The following is a 20,470-nucleotide window of genomic DNA, read 5'->3' as shown; positions in this document are numbered from 1 at the left end:
TCATCAAGATGATGGCGTAGGAATATCATTGCTTTGACACGGTCTTGGTTTGATGCCTGATTTTTGTCTTAGATGGTGTCTGCCAGACCCATCGCATCAAGATGAATTTCAGCATCAAGCACCCAAGACATATAGCTTTTGCCCGATATATCCAGGGCTACAAATTCAAGTTTAGAAAGATTTGACATTATTTAGGAAAAGAAAGTTCTTACCTCAGATACTTTCAAAATATTTGCTCGAGATGGCAGAGTCTCGTGTGCTGATAACGTGTTATAAAATAAAGACTAAAGTAAAGACAAGTATAGAGAGAAACTGATATATTATTCGAATTCAAACTAATGTACATAATGAACTGAAATCTCTTCTATTTATAGAAGAAAGGAAGCTGATGTGTAAGTTGCTACGCAAACTGTTGTGTAAGCTGCTATTACAAGCTGATGTGTAAGCTGCTACGCAAGCTGCTGTGTAAGCTGCTACTGCAAGTTGCTGTGTAAGCTGCTACTGCAAGCTGCTGTGTAAGCTGCTACTATACCAGATATGGATAATCTTCTACTGAGAGCAATGTTTATCCATAACGGAGTACTGAATGGATAAGCTTATTATACCCGGTATGGATAATCTTCTACCTAGGGTAATGTTTATCCATAATCGGGTACCGAATTGATGTACTAAATAGATAAACATATTTACGGTGAAGTCCCATATGGATAAGCTTTTTCAGGAAGATTATTTACAACGGAGTACTAAATGAACATCCATAATATAATATATTTATAACATTATTTTACTTTTAACAATGCATTATAAAATGACAATACTATTTGATAGGGAGTAGTACTAGTACAGGGTATTATATATAGTACTTCTATATACATATGGAAAGTAAGATTTTGAAGCCGTTGGAACCATTGGAGTGGACAGCCATGCACACAGAGAAGAGGGGCGAAGAGAGCCACACGAAGCTCAAGAAAATCGGCGAAGATTTCGAAAACTCCTATTTCGCAGCGTACGCTTTCTCGACACGAAAATTATCGCATTCCATTCATCAACAATCAATCTCTCTGCAACCCGGCCTATCAATTACCGACAATACTTCTATGTATCAACGGCGATCAATTTATTACATCTCTGTTACGGCGGTGCATTTGCCATTTTTGATATCTGGAATTCACAATGCGATCAGCTAGGTTTCTCAATGTCAGACGAAAAATTGATTAAATGTACATGAACTTTTTCTTTGGATATAAATGGTGCGTCATTCTTTCGATACTTGAACTGCATTTGTTCCTTTTAGAAAAAAAATGTTTTTGTTTCTTTTTCGTGCAATAGTAATGCAATTAGAGAATATAGGGACACATTAAGATGTAGTAATTGCATTAATTCAGCATTGGAGAATTTATTCTTTTCTATCGAATAGATATATCCATTAATAGTGTATTAATGTTTGGAGAAATAGTATGGTCCAAAGCCTAAGAAAAGGCAGTTGGACTATATGAGTTCAGATTAAGTGCATAATTTGTTACTCCGTATTGTTAAGGCGTAGTAGTAGTTGTTTGGCAACAGGCTACTGTGATTTTGTGCTTGAACACCAACTTAAATTGATATTTGACATAGTTGGAAGCCTTATAGTTCTTGAATTTTACTTCCATTTTTTGAGGTCGATATCATTGCTGCAAAGAAGTGAGAAGTTGAGTTAAAAATCAGCGGTGTTCCTGTAGCTGCTTAGGAGGGAGGAGAAAACCAATCTAAGTGGAATAAGCATTCAGACCTGCTTCAAATACTCCAGCATTCAGAACTGTTCAAACTCCATGTTAGTCTAGGAAACTAATGATGACATATTGACATCATGTTAGAATGCTGCAGTAGCATCAAAGTGGTGACTGATCAAAAGAACAATTATACTACATGAAGAGTAATTTTGACATGTTTAACGTAAAAAAATATTAACCTAAAAAATTGATGGAGTACTTTTAAAGAGGAAATTCTTTGATTTGGGGGGGGGGGGGGGGGCTATGTTTTTTAAGGGGCGAGAAGGTTCTCAGGCTTTTGCTAAATTGCATCTCCGGACGTTAAAGCAGGAAATCTAGTGTCACGTTGTCCTTATGGATGTATTACACATCCTACATTCTTCTTGTGCTTTTTAGACTTTATGTGTTTATGATGCAAGTGAACATTTACCAAAGCTATTGTAAAGTTTGCTGTCCTGTTGCTTTATATGTACGAGCATAAATTGAAGCATTCTGGTGATGCAAAGATGGTACTTGAACCATTAGCATTTTAGCATCAATAAAGGCATTTTACAACACTTAATGATTCTATGTCTGAATGTATCCTCTTGGTATATCCATAGATCGTGTGATAACAATTTCCTTCGCCTCTCCTGAATCTTTATGTAAAACAATTACTACAGTCCAAAAGAATCTTAGTCATTTATGCAGGGCATTCCAGTAAATATTACTGTAGGTTCTCATGTGTGGATCGAGGATCCATCAGTTGCTTGGATTGATGGACAAGTATCAGAGGTTAATGGACAGGAAATTCAGGTTCAGACATCTGATGGGAGGACGGTATATCTCTTTTACATTGAGTAGTATTCATTCATGAAATTACTGTTGCTTTATTTGTTTTTCCATAGAAGTTTAGTGTGTACTCTGGACTCAATTGTGTGACCAACTCTAACTTACTTGAAAATCTGGTTATCCTATAGCCTAATTGATTAAATTAACTAAATCGACTTGAAAATAATACAATATTCTGATGATGGAATTATAATGTCTTTTAATACTGCGACAGAGGATCTAATTCACTAGTCTTCTTTGATTGTTGGTTTTTATATATACGACTACAGTCTTGTTTGGTGCAACCTGCCGTAGTTTGCAACTGTAAGGCTTTCGCGGCTTCCATACCCATATGTATCCGTTTCTTCCATCTGTACTTGAACTGTATTTTCATTTTACCCTTCTTTCCATAAATATTGGCACATTAGCTTAATTGTTTTATGATATTTTAGTGGTAAAGGAAAGATCCACTGCAGTTGTTCTAATTTACTGCTATTTAACTCTCTAGTTTTCTGCTAAGGCACATTGACACAATTCCCAATTGACAATGCACATCTCTAACCTGGCAATGACCTGATTTTTACTGTTGCATATTTTCCTTTGATTTCATCTAGGTTGTAGCAAATTTATCAAAAACTTACCCCAAGGATGAAGATGCTCCTGATGGAGGAGTTGATGACATGACTGAACTTTCATATTTGCATGAGCCTGGAGTCTTACATAATTTGGCAACAAGATATCAACTCCACGAAATCTATGTAAGTTTATAGTCCAATGCTCAAAATTTTATTTACTTTATGTTCAATTTGGTTAAAGAAAGGATTGAAACTGCAGCCACAGATGACTTTCTTATATTATTATATCATATTCTGACATTATTGCAGACTTATACTGGAAGTATTCTTATAGCAATTAATCCGTTTCAAAAACTGCCTCATTTATATGACGGCCACATGATGAAAAAATATAAAGGAGTACCACTTGGTAAACTAAGTCCTCATGTCTTTGCTATTGCTGATGCTGCTTACAGGTACTCCTGTGTACAACTTCAACTCCACATAAATTTTCTCATGAAAAATAATGCTATTGTAATTGAAATCTTGAAAATGAATTAGGGCAATGATCAATGAGGGTAAAAGCAATTCTATATTGGTTAGTGGAGAAAGTGGTGCTGGTAAGACTGAAACTACTAAAATGCTTATGCGCTATCTTGCCTATTTGGGCGGCCATAAAGGCACTCAAAGGCGGACTGTGGAACAGCAAGTACTGGAGGTAAGCTAAATGCTCGGATTACTGTTTTAAACTCTTTTACTTCTTAAAATTACAAGGGCAGGTAGTTAGGAACTTGTACTTTCCTTTGAGGCTTAAATTCTGCATAATTTCAGCTATATAGACAACTTATTGCATGGCGCGAGTGCATTGTCTAATCACAAGTAAGAAGAATATATATGAATATGCAACATCATGCTTTCCTTACCAAACACAAAAGAAACAGGGCATGTTCTGGCGGAGTTAGTAATGTGAACGTCAGTTATGGAATGAAATTTCCAAATAGAGTGGATAGATATAGAGGATTTGTACGACTAACCCCAACTAGTTTGGGTCGATTGATTGATTGATTTTTGGAGATATGAATGCATGGAAAAGAAATGAATTATCATATTCACATAAAAAGTGGAGCTTAAGATAGGATTAAACCTAAGAAAATGATGAAGTTTCAGAAACTTCAGTCTATCTTATAATAAACTTCACAAATTCTTTTCCAATACAGTCATTATATATATATATATATATATATATATATATATATATATATATATGTAATGAATTTGATAGTAGTTTCCTTAATTGAAAGTTTGTAGAGGGGTCAATGTGTATGTGAAACTGTCAGTATTTTGAAAATTTTCACATCCATTTGAATTAAATAATTTCCAAGAGGCTCTTTTCATGTCTAAACAGTCTAAATCATGAGGACAGGGCTTCAAACCGATAGGTAGTTGTTCTATTTCTCTTAAAGCCTTCTCTATTGGTTATCTCATTCCTTTAACTCATGGTTGTTATATCTCCAGTCAAATCCAGTACTTGAAGCATTTGGCAATGCCAAAACAGTTAGAAATAACAATTCAAGGTGAGATACTGGCTCTACGCATGTTTCCAATAAAAAAGTTGTCTCATGATTGCTTCAACAATCAGTTGAAACTTTTTGCTTCTGAAAGCTACTTAGACACTGTTGTTTACAGCCGTTTCGGTAAGTTTGTGGAGATTCAGTTTGACAAGAATGGAAGAATATCTGGTGCAGCTATTAGAACTTATCTGCTTGAAAGATCTCGAGTTTGCCAAGTTTCAGACCCTGAACGGAACTATCATTGTTTCTACCTTCTCTGTGCAGCACCGCAGGAGGTAATCTGCAGCAATGATATTCCTTTTTACGTCTTTCATGACCCTGAGTTAATTTGATTGTCACAATAACCTTTTGACATTTTCCTAATCATAATAGGAGATCAAAAGGTATAAGTTGGGGGATCCCAAATCATTTCACTATCTCAATCAATCAAATTGCTATGAACTGGTAGGCGTTAGCGATGCTCATGACTATCTTGAGATAAGGAGGGCAATGGATATCGTTGGAATTAGCGAGAAAGAGCAGGTAATGCCCTAATTGCTTTTTCTGTCCTGCAACTCTCCTTTCTGATTTTAATAAGCTACTCTGTGTCTTCTTCAGGAGGCAATTTTTAGAGTTGTGGCTTCTGTTCTTCATCTTGGTAATATAGAATTTGCAAAGGGCAATGAAACTGACTCATCTGTTCTGAAAGATGACAAATCTAGGTTTCATCTTCAAACTACTGCAGAGCTTCTGATGTATGTTCTGCCCTTCATATTTCACTACTCTTCCTTTGCTCTTTCCTGCATGAATTTTTGATTTGATTCAATTCTTCTATCAGGTGTGATGTTACTTTATTGGAGGATGCCCTACTGAGACGTGTAATGGTCACTCCTGAAGAAGTTATAAAGAGAAGTCTTGATCCTGAAGCTGCAGCAGTAAGCAGAGATGGGTTAGCTAAAACAATATATTCTCGCTTATTCGACTGGTATGATTCTACTATCACAGCCAGATCAGTGTGGTTCTTATCTGTTAGATTGACACTATGGAAAATTATGTCTACTGTTCACAGGTTGGTGGACAAAATTAATAACTCGATTGGGCAAGATCCTAACTCCAAATCTCTAATTGGTGTTCTTGACATTTATGGTTTTGAAAGTTTCAAAAGTAATAGGTAGGCACTGGTGGACAAACAAAATGAGTAGTAAATGTGATGTCTTGCATTTGACTTTTCTAACTTTTATTCCCAGTTTTGAACAATTCTGCATTAATTATACAAATGAGAAGCTGCAGCAACATTTTAACCAGGTATGGTAGTTAAGTTCTATAGAAGCAGTTCTGTTCATTTTTGGTAAGCACACCTCAACTACTGTGAAATACATCTTTTTTCAGCACATGTTCAAGATGGAGCAGGAGGAATACTCTAAGGAAGAGATAAATTGGAGCTATATAGAATTTGTGGACAACCAGGATGCCCTAGATCTTATTGAAAAGGTTCCATCGTTTTGGTTTATAGCGAAACCTTTTGGCTTCAAATATACAAATATATCTGTTTGCACATTATAGTCATCGTTCAGTATAAACCACTTATGTGAAAATGGCATATCATGAATTGATTTGTATTGCTGTTTACAGAAACCTGGAGGTATCATTGCTCTTCTTGATGAAGCCTGGTAAGATATGTAATAGCTCATCTACTATGGGCATTATACTGCTGTGTGTCCCCTCATTTAGCATCTAATTTCTTTATATGAGCTTCTGTGGGAGAGAGGGATCTTCTGATCGACGTTTTCCATGAATAATTTTTCCAGTATGTTCCCCAAGTCAACTCACGAAACATTCTCACAAAAGCTTTATCAGATATTCAAGGCCAACAAACGCTTTATCAAACCAAAATTGTCCCGCACTGAGTTTACCATTGCTCATTATGCTGGAGAGGTAATATGATATTTGTTTTTTCTTAGAAGTCTTGTCAATTGCTTCTACGGTTGGATATGGGGCATTATTTACTACTTGCTTAAAATGTTTCCTTTTTTCCCCACCAGGTTCAATATCAATCTGATCAATTTTTGGATAAGAACAAAGACTATGTTGTTCCTGAACATCAGGATTTGTTAAGTGCTTCTAAATGCCCATTTGTTGTGGGCCTTTTCCCTCCTGTTGCTGAGGAGTCAACTAAATCTTCATCCAAATCATCCAAGTTCTCATCCATTGGTTCTCGTTTCAAGGTAGTTACTAACTTATATACTTCTGATGAATTTTGGAGATCAATAGTATACTAATTATCAATAGAAATTCAGTTTGATTGGCTATATGAATTTATATATCCTCTCAGTTTCATTCCTTTTATGCTTAATACTTTGTAGTTTAATCCAAATCAGCATTTGTAAACTAGGGGTTCTCTAAAATCTCAACACTTATCTCTACATGATGTACAAATCTTTAAACAAACTAAAAAGACTCTTGATAAACTAAAGACCTAGTGCAAGTGCAAAAATGACAACTGAGCCTTAATCGCAACTAATAGGTATTGCATATGTGAATTGTTTATTCCCATTGTGTTATGCTCTAAGCTAAATCCTCATGAATTTTGAGAGGTTGTAGGTCTTTTGAGGCAACTTTCCCTTGTGTGATTTTAGGTCTACCATCCACTTTTAATACATTCAATCATCATAGTATCACACTTGCGACAAGTGCATGGGAAGGCCTATGTTGGACATGACCAGACCATCTCTGACAACATTCTATTATTTTATCCCTTTGTGTGCCACTTGCATTCTCCTATTTAAGTATCTACTCATTAAGGAATATCAGGTATCAAATTGCGGGGATATGGTCGTTCTAATCTTGTCTATTCTTAGATCATTTCAAATCCATCTTAATTCTGCGAATTATGACACTCATCTCATGGATGTGTTATGCTTCATAGGTCCAACATTTACTCTCATTAATATTGCTAATTAATGACCTTAATATAAAACTTTCCTTATATGTGGTAGGTATCACCCTGTCGCACATGACTATCATATCCACTCCTCCATTTTGACCTTTAAGTTTTGATTCTATCTATTACTTTATCTGTTATGTCCTCTTGGATTTTTGTGATCTAAGAATATTTTTAACAAAGAACTAACAGCCTAGTTCCAAGTCCTTACTTTAAATAGGTGATAGAATCTAATGGCCAATTTACTGTTGCAGTTACAACTCCAATCATTGATGGAAACCCTGAATTCTACAGAACCTCATTACATCAGATGTGTGAAGCCTAACAGTCTTTTGAAACCTGCAATATTTGAGAATGTTAACATTATGCAGCAGCTACGTTGTGGTGTAAGTAAATTTCACATTTTCATATGAAGAAATTCCTTTTTAATTCTTGAATTATGTGCTTATATTTTGTTGTTTGAAGGGTGTTCTAGAGGCAATTCGAATTAGTTGTGCTGGCTATCCTACGCATAAGACATTTTCTGAATTTCTGAATCGATTTGGTCTTCTTGCTCCAGAGGTCTTGGAAGAGCAGTAAGTACTGGTCTTGTTCCTGTTCATCAAAAAAAAAAAAGACAAAAAAGGATATTTGTGCAAAAAAAAAAGACAAAAAAGGATATTTGTGGTTTCCTAAAAACTTTTGATCATTAGCAGTTTGACCTGTTGATTATCAGCTGATATACTATCTTTCTTTAACTTGTTTGTGGGCAGCGTTGATGAAAAAGTTGCATGCGAAAAGATATTAGAAAAGACAGGGCTTGCTGGTTATCAGGTTATTTGATGCTTGCCTTGCTATCTTTGTGAACTGATTTCTATTTCTTAAATGTCGAGATCAATACTATCAAATTATTCACTTCTATGCTTACACACACGAAAGAAATATGTATGTATGTATGTATGTATGTATGTGTCATTTCATCCACTGCCTCTTTGTAGTGTAGGAGTAATCAATATTTCCTTCACCATTATTTTCGAAAATGTAGCCCAATTCATGATACTAATATCATTTTTACCTACCTTGCGACCTGCCTAAGTTAACAAGTCTTATCTTTCATGCAGCAGGTTTGGAATTTTCTAATAAAAGGTTCCTTTTTTTTTTTTGCTCAAAAAGGAATCATTCTCTTGCACTTTGAGCATGTTGGTTAAGTTGCTCTCAATTTCTAGACTATTGATACTTTGTCTTTTACTTGCAATGATTGTATATCTTTGCTGATAGATAGTTGCATATACTTGCATAGTAGAATTTGCTAATCTGAGGCACTGAGAGCTTTCCTCCTGTTACTAGGTGCTGCTGATATCTGTAATATACTTGATTGAATGCGTGGAAAAGTTAATCCACAATATTTTCATGTACATGTTCCAAGGATCATTTTAAGCTTGATCATTCTTCTTCTTTCATTTAAATTAACTTCCCAAATTTATGAATCAAGTTACACTTCAGACAGGGTTGCTAATATTGTTTGCAGATTGGAAAAACAAAGGTTTTTCTGAGAGCAGGGCAGATGGCCGAGCTAGATGCACACAGAGCTATAAAGCTAACCACTGCAGTTAAGACAATACAAAAGGAAACTAGATCTCATATTGCATGGAAAAATTATGTTTCCTTGCAGAAGGCTGCAATTTGCTTACAATCCTTGTGTCGAGGTTTGTCTATCATTATCTGTTTGGCTTGTCTCTCTCACATTGTGGACTTTGTTTTGAATGTTAGATGTTTTACCCATTTACTAAGTTTCATTTTGCCACTTACTGGGGCATTTTGGTAGCTTACTTCACTCATGTAATCTGTTACTACCTCAATTCTTTTACAGTTAGATAAGTGAGCAATTCCAGTAGTGAGTCTTCCTATTGAACATTGATCAGGTTGCAACGTAAATCTAACAAGAAAATACATTTTTATTTTAATCTAAGTATATTCTCTTAAAACAAAATTGTCTTAAAGCAATCCATGGAAATCCAGACGTAGCAACAAAAAAAAAGAAAAGAGTATAATGGAAGAAATAATCCATACAGGCAAAGCCAACTAGTTGAGATCCATGCAGACTTGGCGAAAAATAGGGTACTATGGAGAAGAACATATCCATATAGGCGAAGCCAACTAGTTGAGATTAAGGTCTTGTCTTGTTAGTACGCTCACATTAGTCCAATATTTGCTAGTTGTTTTTTTAATCTTGTCAGGTGATTTGTAGTGGGATTGCACTGGGTTTTTTGTTGTTGTTGTTGTTGTTGTGTCAGATGATTTGTAGATCAGTAGAAAATATTGAGAACTTCTAGGAAATATTGGAACAAGATGAGTCTAAGTAGAGCAAAATGGATAATGAGGATTCATATAGCCAACCTTAAATAGCTTAGTACTGAGACTTAGTGTTGTATATTCTCTGTTTCTCCTTCAAACTACTTATGGTTCCTTTCTTTGCACACCACCCACCAAATACATGCTGGAATTGTATCCCATATAAATTTGTCAGCATTTTTTGCTTACTGAAGCCGAAGCCAAGCCGAGCGAGCGAAGAAGACGACGACACGAGTCTAATGGGAGTCATATTTTGTAAGATTTACATCTGAGAAAAAAATAGAGCATCTCTTCTATTTGGAAGGGGCCAGACGGTGGGTGGTGGGGTGGGGTGGTTATTAATATGCCATTCCATATATTGATGTATGTTAATTGTCTTATTACAGATATAAAAGGCCAGGACAACAAATCAACTTTTGCTTTTTCATATCTGCTATTTAGACAAGTTTAATAAAAAAATCAACAGGACTTTCTTTTCTAGATAGATACTTCTTGTTCTCAGAATATTTATTGTTTTTGTCTTTACAGAGTTCCAAACCATTAATTAATTCCCCATAATCTCCTTTCATCACCATGATCTAAGGTCTCTTATGTACAAGCTGCTGCATTCCAAAAAAAGAACAAGATTAAAAAAAAAACGTATTTGTCAGCTTAAGATGTAACACAAGTGCTCCGTTAGTTCATCTGTGCTTATTGTCTGAAGTATATGATGGTAATACCGTCACCCTGACATCCTCCTCGTTTGCTAAAAGTTAGATCACTTATGCATGTTCCGTTTTGTAAAAATGAGCACTGTGGAAATAATTGCTGTATTTTCACACCCTTCTAGAACTGCATCCACTTTAGAACAAGCTTTTCAGCTTGGTCTACTATTCCAATAGGCTGCCCTATTTTTCCGCATTCAATACATTTATGTGCTCGCTCTCTCATATTCTTCAGCAAGGTTTGCTTTCAAATTGTATGTCACCATGAAAAGAGAGGCTGCTTCTCTCAGAATTCAGACAAAGTTCCGTGGACACTTGGCCAGAAAATCCTACACAAAACTTAAATGTTCAGTCATCGCTCTTCAGACTGGAATTCGAGTGGCAGCTGCAAGAGAGAAGTTCAGATATGAAAAACAAACCAGGGCAGCAATTATTATACAGGTTAGTTTGGTGGGTTTTTTAATTTATTGATTCGGGGTTCATGCTAAGTTTGTTGTCTAGTGCTGACAAGATAATATACTTGCAGACCCATGAGCGTCGTCACAAAGTCTTTTCATACTATAAGAAACTCATATGGGCATCAATTCTAGCACAATGCAGATGGAGGGGAAGAGTTGCAAGGAGGGAGCTTCGGAAACTAAAGATGGTACGTTCTGGATTACTATACTCTTATATTACCTGTATTCATAGTTTTCCAATTTCCTAAGCATAGTAATGGCCTAATGGGTTGACGATTTGAATGACCTGGATGATCTATCTGCTAGATAGGGCTTGATTACTGAAGTGATACATGGTTCACTTGTTTGTTATTATTTGCATAATAGAAGTACATTAGAGGCTGTTTAAATACTTCTCTGATTAGCTGGAGTTCATGGAAGGTTAGAAAATCCATCAGGGAAGTTTGGAATATGATCCCAGCTTGTATCTTCTGGTGTATATGGACTGAGAGAAACACAAGATGTTTTGAGGGCATTTCTACTCCAAATTACATACTTAAGGCTAGATGTTTAGCAAGTTTATGTAGCTGGAGTAACCTTTCACCTGTAAATTCCCCAGAATCCTTTTTGGACTTTGTTAGCTCCTTAACTTTAGACTAGGCCTTTTGTAATAGAACTAACAATGTTTTTACTGCATTGTACATTTTGCATCTTCTTGATGCCTTATATGAAATCCGTTATCTTATCGGGAAAAAATACTTCTCTGAAGCTTTTAGTGGAAAGTGTTGAGCGTCTAGGAAGCTTCCTGTCAGTAAACCTTGTAGACAAGTGGTTAAAATGCATGAATTCATATCAAAAACAGATCGAAAGTATTCATATCCTTTTAATATAGGAACTGTACCATTTGAAAGTACATATGTACATGTCACTTACTTTGAGAATACAAAGTCACACGCTAACAAGAGATATTTAAGCTCAAATAGTTATTATTGTAAATTTGGACATCAGGTAAACACAGATATATACATTGTAAAGTATGCCTATAAAAAGGAATCAGGTGTAAGTCGTTAGTCATAGTGCATCTCTCCCTCCATTAGTTTCATTTTGATTTCATTTGCGGTAACAGGATTCCCCTAAATTTCCTGCTGTGGAATTGCCCTTTTCCACGTGAAATACAGAAGAGTGAATCAGAATTGTTGCTTGCAAATTTGATAGGTTAATCTATTGAAGTTACAAATATTCCCTAACATCTATGGATAGATAATATACATTTCAATGTCTTCAGGCTTCAAGAGAAACAGGCGCACTGAAAGAGGCAAAGGTTAAGCTTGAAAAACAGGTTGAAGAACTTAAATTGCAGTTGCAGTTGGAGAAACGTCTAAGGGTGATATACTTGTACTAAGCAGATAATCTTTCTTTTTTCCCTGCGCAGTATGTATAGCACATTGGGGATTTTATTTGGATAGCATTGGTAGATAAGATATTACTTGAAAGTCCAAACAATCTGGGATTCTAGGGCTTGTGGGTTACTATGAGCTTTCCATTTTGAGAAAGTTGAACTATTTGAAGCATTCGACAAATCACAAATAGGAAAATCTCTTTTCAGATGGACTTGGAAGAGGCAAAGGACCAGGAAATAGCAAAATTGCAGAATTCATTGCGGGGCATGCAAAGCAAACAGAATGAAACAAATACATTGCCCATCAAGGAACATGAGGCTGCTCAAAAAGCTATTGAAGGAGACTCTTCAACAGTTGAAAAGAAAACGGTCCCAGTTGAGCATGCAGAAACAGTTGAAGCTTTAACTGCAGAAGTGGAAAATTTAAAGGTATGACAGTCAATTCATAGAGTGATCCACACACCTTTTCCCCTTCACATTCCTCCACCCTAAAGGCCTAAAACTGAGGAGAGAAGATAGAGAAAAATAGGTGAAAGCATTCATCTTTTTCCAGTTACATATGGTTGATGTCTCATGCTTATACCTATTGATAGGTGTTATTTAGAAAAGAAAAGCAACGTGCTGATGATTCTGAAAGGAAATGTGCTGAAGCTCAGGAATCAAGTAAGGAGAAGTGCCGGAAGTTAGAAGAGACCGAAAGAAAAGTTCAACAACTCCAGGACTCGCTTAACAGGTAGCATTACTCGAATAATTGGTACCAGATTTAGTCTTTTCATCTTATAAGAACATGGATCACCAAGGTTGAGTCGGCAAAAATATAAACTCTGATAATACCTTTTAAAACATACGGGGGTGGGGGAATATCCCTTTTTCTCTTTCTTTTTGAACCATTTAGCAATTGAAACCAAACTTGAGAGTTATATTTCTGAATGAAGTTATCGGTTGTTCTTTCTACCCATTTCATGTGAGGGAGGACTGGATTTCAGCAATTAACTGCAAGAATTAATCAGGACTCTTTTACCAAGTTCTGACATCACGTTTTGCTTTTAATTGTCCAAATCTCATATGAAATTTGTCACCTGATTAATAGGTATATTGATCAAAATGTGCTTGAAAGGGCCCTTAAGTTAGTGGTCCCTCTGAAGCAATGTGATACGTGCCCTTCAAAATAACATTAAATAAAATACCTTATTGGAATTGCAGATCTTCTGCAAAGAAATATATATTTGACAAAAAGAAAAGGATAAAGCGGTATCAAAGTGTATACAAAGGAATCCAAAGGTTGGGGTTCCAATTAGAAAAATCTAGGGAATCTTTACACATGTAGGCAATTTCCTAAGTTCAAAACTGTAAAAAATATTCGGACAATATAGTTTTTTTCTTGAAAATTTGCTTTATATAAAAGATCTAGTTACTAGTTTGATTCTGAAAGAAAGCATGCTATTTGAGTTCAATGATTGACTTTGATTCTAAAAGACATGATGCTATTTGAGTTCGATCATTGATAGATTTTTGTAACCAGTTCAGACGCTTCAGATTGCTTAATTTCCTTTGCATTGGAACTTCTCATCATGGCAAAATGCTCAGCCAAGACAAATAATTGGCATATATTCATATTAGCTTCTAATATACACATATAAGAAATCATAAACAAATTAGTCTTAATATCATATTTTCTAGATATCTTTTACAAGGAGTGCTGCTTGGGATGCTATACTCACGGCGCATAACCTGAGGAAGAGGGATACATCACTATATCCGGTGTTGTAGGTGCAGGAAGAATTGAGAAGACACCAATCATTTGCTCCATCACTCCAACTATGCCACAGAACTTCGGAGTATGGTGTATTCTTTGTTCAAGCATCTCTTGGGTACTCCCTCGAACTAATGCAGAAATAGCATCTTCGAGGATGAGAGTGGGGAGAGAGAGGAGGAAATACGGAGGTTAGCAACCTTGTACATCTTTTGGTAAATATGAGGATAAGGGAAACGGGGATGCTAGAAGGAGTCGAATATCACAAGGAAGATCAAAAGCTTATTGTATCTATACATTTGGTGTAAAGAAAGCATTCCATTATGTATAGACGATGGAATGGCATTTTGGAAAACCTTCTAAAGTCTTGTAACTTCGGCCTTGGTGCATATTAATAAAATGATTTATTTGATTTATCAAACAAAAGAGAGAAAAAAGAATTACTGAACCACCTCAGCTTGGACGATTATCTTTTGACGAACTGAATTGGTCATATAGAACTGGTAGAATCATTGTGCACTACTAGATGGAAATGATACTTTAAACATGATCAACTTCCTGATTTGTAAGGTCAGGCTGGGGTTATCTAAAGGGAGTGTACAATGACATATACGTGGAGAAATTTTCTAGAATTTGTCAAGTTCTCCTGGTAGGTCTGCTGGAAATTCTACGAAGTGGCAGATGCAGGTGATATCTTGGAAACGCTTGAAATGGATGTTTGTTCACATGAAGAGTTATTTCTCCTGTCATTTTTCCTGATACTGTTGCATTAGATTCATAAGCTTTAGTATGTGGTAAAAACCGATAAGTCATATGTGAAGCATCATGTATCTAGCAAAGTATGCCTTATAGATGATTCCTTTGCTATCACTCATATCTATGGTGTTGTGAGTCAAGGTTGGCACTGAAAGGTGCCAACGTAACAAATGTGTCAAGCGGTGCAATGTGTCTTTTAGTTATTATCCACACATGCTGGAAATCCTCTATAACCTTCTATACTTGAATTGGGATCTCCTTCGATTTGTTCCGTTTATTGTCACTGAAAGTTTGGATCATTGGATATGATCATAGTTTCACATTTGATCCCATCAGAACTCCAAAACTAAGCATTCTTGAGTGAGAGTAGAATATGGTGGGTGACCCCTTGCGAAGTCTCTGTGTTGCATCTTCCTTCTGTAAATGAAACAAAAGTTTGCATTTCAGTACTTTTGTGTTAATCATATAACTTTGAAGATTTTAGATCACAGTGAAGTCCGGCATCCATATGTTGATTATTCTGGCAACATATGATTTTGAATATTTTTATTGGCAAATAATCTTAATAAGGAAGATGTATGCTGATTCTTTACAGTGAAACTGAATCTAGAGTTCAACATGCACTCGATAATGTTGATGTTTATTAGTTTGTTGAGTTATATGAAGCTTTCTTGCAATTCATTGGCACAAAGGCATCCATGGAACTGCATGTTAGAATTACCTTTGATGTTATTGATCTTTATCGTAGAATTTAATGGATCAGACTACCTCAGATCATTAACAGCGCAAGCTGGTCTTTTCTGTTGTCTTGCAACCTCCCAGCAAAAGACAAGCATAAAAAGAACTCTTTGTACCCTCACTTTTATCCACTTTCTTAGTCATAAAGAGGAAGACTTCACTTCAGGTCTTGATTCAGAGCAGAATGGATTAGTATAATGTAACTATATTTTTGGCATGTTAAATCTCCCTTTTTTGCATCCTTTTTATAAAAGGTTGTGTTTTTGTTTGGTTGGTGATGTTTAAAAAGCTTTCTGCTCCATTGTCAACTAGCATTTGCTCTCCTACTAAGGAAAGGACAGAACTGTTTAGCTTGTGAAAGACGTTTCCTCTTTAAGCTCTACGTAAAATACTTTGCCAGCATAGTGGTATCTGTTAGCTCCTTTTCTTATGAAGTTTCCAATTTTTCCCAAGTGATATCCTTTTCTTGCTTTTTCTTGAATTATTCTGGGACCCATACATGAATGTTTTTTATGGAGAAGGCACTTTTGACTCTTTGGTGAAATGAGATATAATCACCTAAATCTTTTATTTAGTGACTTCTAAGATGTATCTGGAAAAGAAACTGGAAAGAAAACAGGGTAAGGTATTGTACTAAACAAACGGGAGTAAGTATAAGTAAAGATAGGTTGTGTCCATTAAGCTTTCAACATCCCTCGGAAGACTAAGATTTTTACTATAAGTAGGAGGAGTTAAATCTTATAGCTTCCTTTTAACATTAGAATCTCTTGTGCCATATGACTAATACTAGCTATGATCTAGTGTGCCTCAGGATGATTTACAGCATATCAGACCAATTCTCAGAGCTGAAAAAGATATTACGTCCCTCCTCCAGCCAGAGTTCAGCTTCAGGACTCACTTCTAGAGGTTACCCAGATGATGCTACATCTGCTTCAGCTGATGCTACGTCTGCTGACTCTGACTTCACATTTCAAGCTCCGGGTTCAACTCCACCACATTTATCTTCCCCCGATCCTCATGCTTTCCAGCTTATAGTTCAGGATCTTGCAGCAGCTGAAATCTCAGGTCAGTCTAGTGTCCCTTAGGGTGGCTTGAACACTTTTACTAGTCCTAAAGTACGGCACCATTCACTTGTTCTCCACGAGCAAAATCAGGACGCTAAATTCCACTTATTCTCATTGGGGGGAATGATATTCTTTCCATTTAGTAGAAGTCTCCCTTTCATCCGTTAGACAATGATAGTTTAGTTACAGCTGCATAATTCTTTTTGTTTTTTGTTAAACTGAACCTGCTACAAGAAACTATATTATATATCCTTTTTTCTCTTGGTTGGTTGTGTTGTGCAGGTTCTGGAAACTGGGAAAATGACCGGGAGGGGGTATTCGATGACTTCTTCTGATGGAAATTGCTCTTCAATTTGTTGTGTCTCTCTATACACACTACAGAGATGCTAGCACTTTACTAGATGAATAGCCTACTTGAGCTTATACTAGGCATCTCAACCAGATCTTGACAACTACTTTGCACAGTAGAATCCCAGACAGTTAATGTTCAGGTACAGTTTCTCGAGCAAAGGTTTCGTTTTGGTATTAAGATTTTTCTATAAACTTCTTTTGTATGTCCTGAATATATGTGTGAATGAGTAGGTAACTGAAGTACAATAGTCAATTGAATGTAGACTTGCAAGAGCTGTCGATCCACTTTTAATACATCTATAGTGCTCTCCATGAGTTAGATCCACTCCATCTGTATGCAAAGCTCTTGAATATCCTGTGTGTGCATTACTCCAACTTTTCATTTGCTCCTGCTTTTTCTGGAATCTTCACTGAATAAAGCTATACACCCCTCCCCATCAGTACCAGTGCGGGCACTCAACTTTTCATTTGCTCCTGCTTTTTCTGGAATCTTCACTGAATAAAGACTCTACACCCCTCCCCATCAGTACCAGTGCGGGCACTGCATATAGCAGCATTGTCTCATTATCTTGTCTCAGGTTTTCATCCTTTGTCACTTAAAACCTTCTCTAAGATAGTTGTGCTTCAGCCAACTCCCATTTGTAGGCTTTCTTGTCTATGTTCCTATCATTTTCTTCCTACTCTGTTTTTATCCCCTTCTCTAACTAGGCCTCCTGATGGTCTCCAATAAAAAATTGTCAATGGACCAAGATCATGTCTGTTATTGATATCCATCTTGGAATAGTTGAACATTGCGGGATTTATTTTATTAAAGTACTTGTCCTTTTTCAATAGGCTTGACAAAAAGCTGACCAACTTAGATTCGGAAAACAAAAATCTATGTCAGCTGGTTCTGTCACTGGCTCAAAATATGTGACGCTGTACTCCAGATCAATGATTCAGGTAATCCTGGGCAAATGTTCCTCTTGGACAATAGAGTTTTTATCTTTCATACTGTTTAACGCATTTATGTGATATTTACAGAGGACCTGAAGCAGAAACTGAAACATAGTCAAAGGCTTGCAGATTTGTTGTCCTTCCAGTATTTTGCTTACCTCTTCTATCGGTTGAGTAAGAGCTGGAATTTGAAATAGGATCTGGCATAGCACATCATTGAATTCAAGCGTTAATTCAAAGGTTGAGTGAAGACCACAAAAATAACTTAATGAGAAAAAACAAGAGTGCCAAGACTTGCTCATCCAATGTATTGCACTGCACCTTGACTTCTTCAAGGAAAGAGCTGTTGCTGCTTGCATTATCTACAAGTGCCTTAAGCAGTGGCGGCCATTTGATGTTGAGTGGACCAGTATCTTTGACAGCATAATACAATGGATAGGCAAGCTATTGAGGTACGAATTAATGTTGTTAGAATGTTGTTATGTGCAAAGCTTCTATTCAATTAAATAAATGCAGGTTCTTTTTTTCCACGTAGAAGGTAGTTATTCTGAATTAAAGCCTATTGGCTAGCCGAGACATCCACTCTGTTTGTGCTGCTGCAACACAATTAGAAGTTGGTATACTGCTGGGTAATACCCCACAAGCAGTCACATTGGCTACTCTTCCGTAGAATGACACAGGTAAAATTTGATTATTTTGTTTGGTTGTTATCATTTAGCAGTTGACTCCACTTGACGATAAACATTTTCCTAGAGCTGTCATAGAACCCCCTCAAGGAGTTCATCTTTCTCTCATTAATGATGATTCAGCTGGTGTAGTGGACACCCTGAGCCAGGTTGAAGGCAAATATCCTGCTTTGCTGTTTAAGTAGCAGCTAAACAGCATAAGTGGAGAAGATTTATGGACTAATCTGCGATGATTCTGCCTTTTGGATTCTGCATCAAGGTTCAGAATGTAACATTTCTCAGTGTAATTATACAAATATAAAAGAGGACATAATATGTGGTGTTTACCTGATGCCCTTGTGATGTATTTCTATAACTGATTTAGGCTTCAAGCTTATCCAGACCAGGAATACTCAATGAGACAGCAGTACACTCGCCAATGCTGCTACTCAGGAAAATTTTGGTGCTCACTGCTGACGTGTCGAGAGTAGTTGTCTTTCTAAAAATCCAATCATGTAAAAGCTGCATCCATAAATTTGTTCTTCTTCCACACTCCTTTCTTTTCTTTCCTTTTCTCTTCTCTGGCTTCATAAGAATTCCCTGTTTGTTGCCCCAAATTCTTTTCAGGTTTATAGCTGACTGGTGGCGAACTGGGGAGAGAGCAGGTGTGCCAACAAACATGTGTAAAACCTGGAATGCCTGTAGATTAAGAGAGAGACACCAAACAAAATTTTGCTACAGAATTATGCAGTAGTAATAGTTACACTCTGAGCACAATTTTGCAGCAGAATCAAGAGTTCAATAAACAATCAATCGACTAGATTTGTATCCAAAACTAGTTGAATTAAATTATATAAATCATCTGTATATGATTCTTCATAACTTAATTATTTTTACGCTAGCTATCAACCTACTATATGAGGTAATGAGGGTGTTTGGACTGACTTTTAAGTTGGTTAAATCAGCTTTTAAGCACTTTTTAATTTTTTTCAGTGTTTGATAAAGTTAAAAAGTACTTAAAATAAGTTAAAAACTGCTTAAAACAAGCCAAAAGCAATAAGCTGGGCAACCCCAACTTATTGCTTTTTGGCTTAAAAGCTATTTCTGCTGAAAAGCCACTTTTTTAAGCCAATCCAAACGGGCTCATAATCTAAATGGACGACCACAAGCCTATCTTATGGCATCAACATAAAGGTAGACTGTAAATTCCATGCAACATTTTCTAGTGAAACGAGTCCATCCCTTTTAAGTCTGCAACATAGTAGTAATTCATTACAAAAGGGGTTAGGGTATCAAAAGAACAAAACAATCATCTTCACTTTCCTTAAAGTTCTTCTTTTGCTAATCTATCTTTTTATGATAGCCTTCCAGGACTAGTCATGAGGTACTTGCAACCAGTTAATTCATGTAAGTATTTAATTATCTTTTATATAATAGCATGGTTATAAATTATAATCAAGGAAAAGAGAAATGTTTATGCCAAAAATGAAAAAGGAAAAGGGAAATGTTTGGCAATGAAAATGGCAAGGGTGTTTTTGTAACTGTACCCCTTTACAGCATGTAAGGAATCACTAATTAAGTTCAGAGATGAAATAGTACTATCTCACTTTGTGAGTTAGTGACAATTTTCTTGCCAGTCACACCTATGATTTAAAGACAGCTGAGAAAGTTGTCATTTTCAGTTTCCGAATCAATAACATTAGCCTTACTTATATGGTAAAGTTATTTATTTG

The 20,470-nt window shown here is 36.1% G+C and overlaps 1 protein-coding gene across 4 annotated transcripts; it reads left to right on the top strand.

Moving 5' to 3' along the window:
- The first annotated feature begins 901 nt into the window (after positions 1-901).
- On the top strand, positions 902-18,641 carry LOC107818751 (myosin-9-like). Of its 4 annotated transcripts, XM_016644803.2 has the most exons (30): positions 902-1,250; positions 2,439-2,567; positions 3,173-3,316; positions 3,443-3,588; positions 3,674-3,830; positions 4,628-4,686; positions 4,799-4,958; positions 5,056-5,205; positions 5,281-5,417; positions 5,501-5,647; positions 5,732-5,833; positions 5,910-5,967; positions 6,052-6,153; positions 6,295-6,332; positions 6,471-6,597; positions 6,705-6,887; positions 7,858-7,989; positions 8,069-8,178; positions 8,356-8,416; positions 9,111-9,288; positions 10,874-11,079; positions 11,165-11,284; positions 12,361-12,459; positions 12,682-12,903; positions 13,068-13,207; positions 16,533-16,786; positions 17,068-17,276; positions 17,971-18,078; positions 18,160-18,524; positions 18,608-18,641. In XM_016644803.2, exons 1-27 carry the CDS (start codon positions 1,248-1,250, stop codon positions 17,118-17,120), a joined length of 3,417 nt encoding a protein of 1,138 aa, XP_016500289.1. In that variant the 5' UTR covers positions 902-1,247; the 3' UTR covers positions 17,121-17,276; positions 17,971-18,078; positions 18,160-18,524; positions 18,608-18,641. The 4 variants fall into 4 exon arrangements, with proteins under 4 accessions (XP_016500289.1, XP_075075233.1, XP_075075234.1 ...); XM_075219132.1 differs by lacking the exon at positions 902-1,250 and having other exon boundaries at positions 2,433-2,567; XM_075219133.1 differs by lacking the exons at positions 902-1,250; positions 17,068-17,276; positions 17,971-18,078; positions 18,160-18,524; positions 18,608-18,641 and having other exon boundaries at positions 2,433-2,567; positions 16,523-16,763.
- Positions 18,642-20,470: the final 1,829 nt, after the last annotated feature.

The sequence above is a fragment of the Nicotiana tabacum genome, chromosome 8, assembly GCF_000715075.1.
Source record: "Nicotiana tabacum cultivar K326 chromosome 8, ASM71507v2, whole genome shotgun sequence".
NCBI classification, from domain to species: domain Eukaryota; kingdom Viridiplantae; phylum Streptophyta; class Magnoliopsida; order Solanales; family Solanaceae; genus Nicotiana; species Nicotiana tabacum.
This window is presented reverse-complemented; position numbering and strand designations above follow the sequence as displayed.

Bases quoted from the DNA above. Each gene is read 5' to 3' on its own strand.
- LOC107818751 (XM_075219132.1), top strand. From the start codon at position 2,433: ATGCAGGGCATTCCAGTAAATATTACTGTAGGTTCTCATGTGTGGATC. The intron at 6,598-6,704 runs GTAATATGATAT...TTTCCCCACCAG, and splicing joins TTGCTCATTATGCTGGAGAG to GTTCAATATCAATCTGATCA. The intron at 11,285-12,360 runs GTACGTTCTGGA...CAATGTCTTCAG, and splicing joins AGCTTCGGAAACTAAAGATG to GCTTCAAGAGAAACAGGCGC.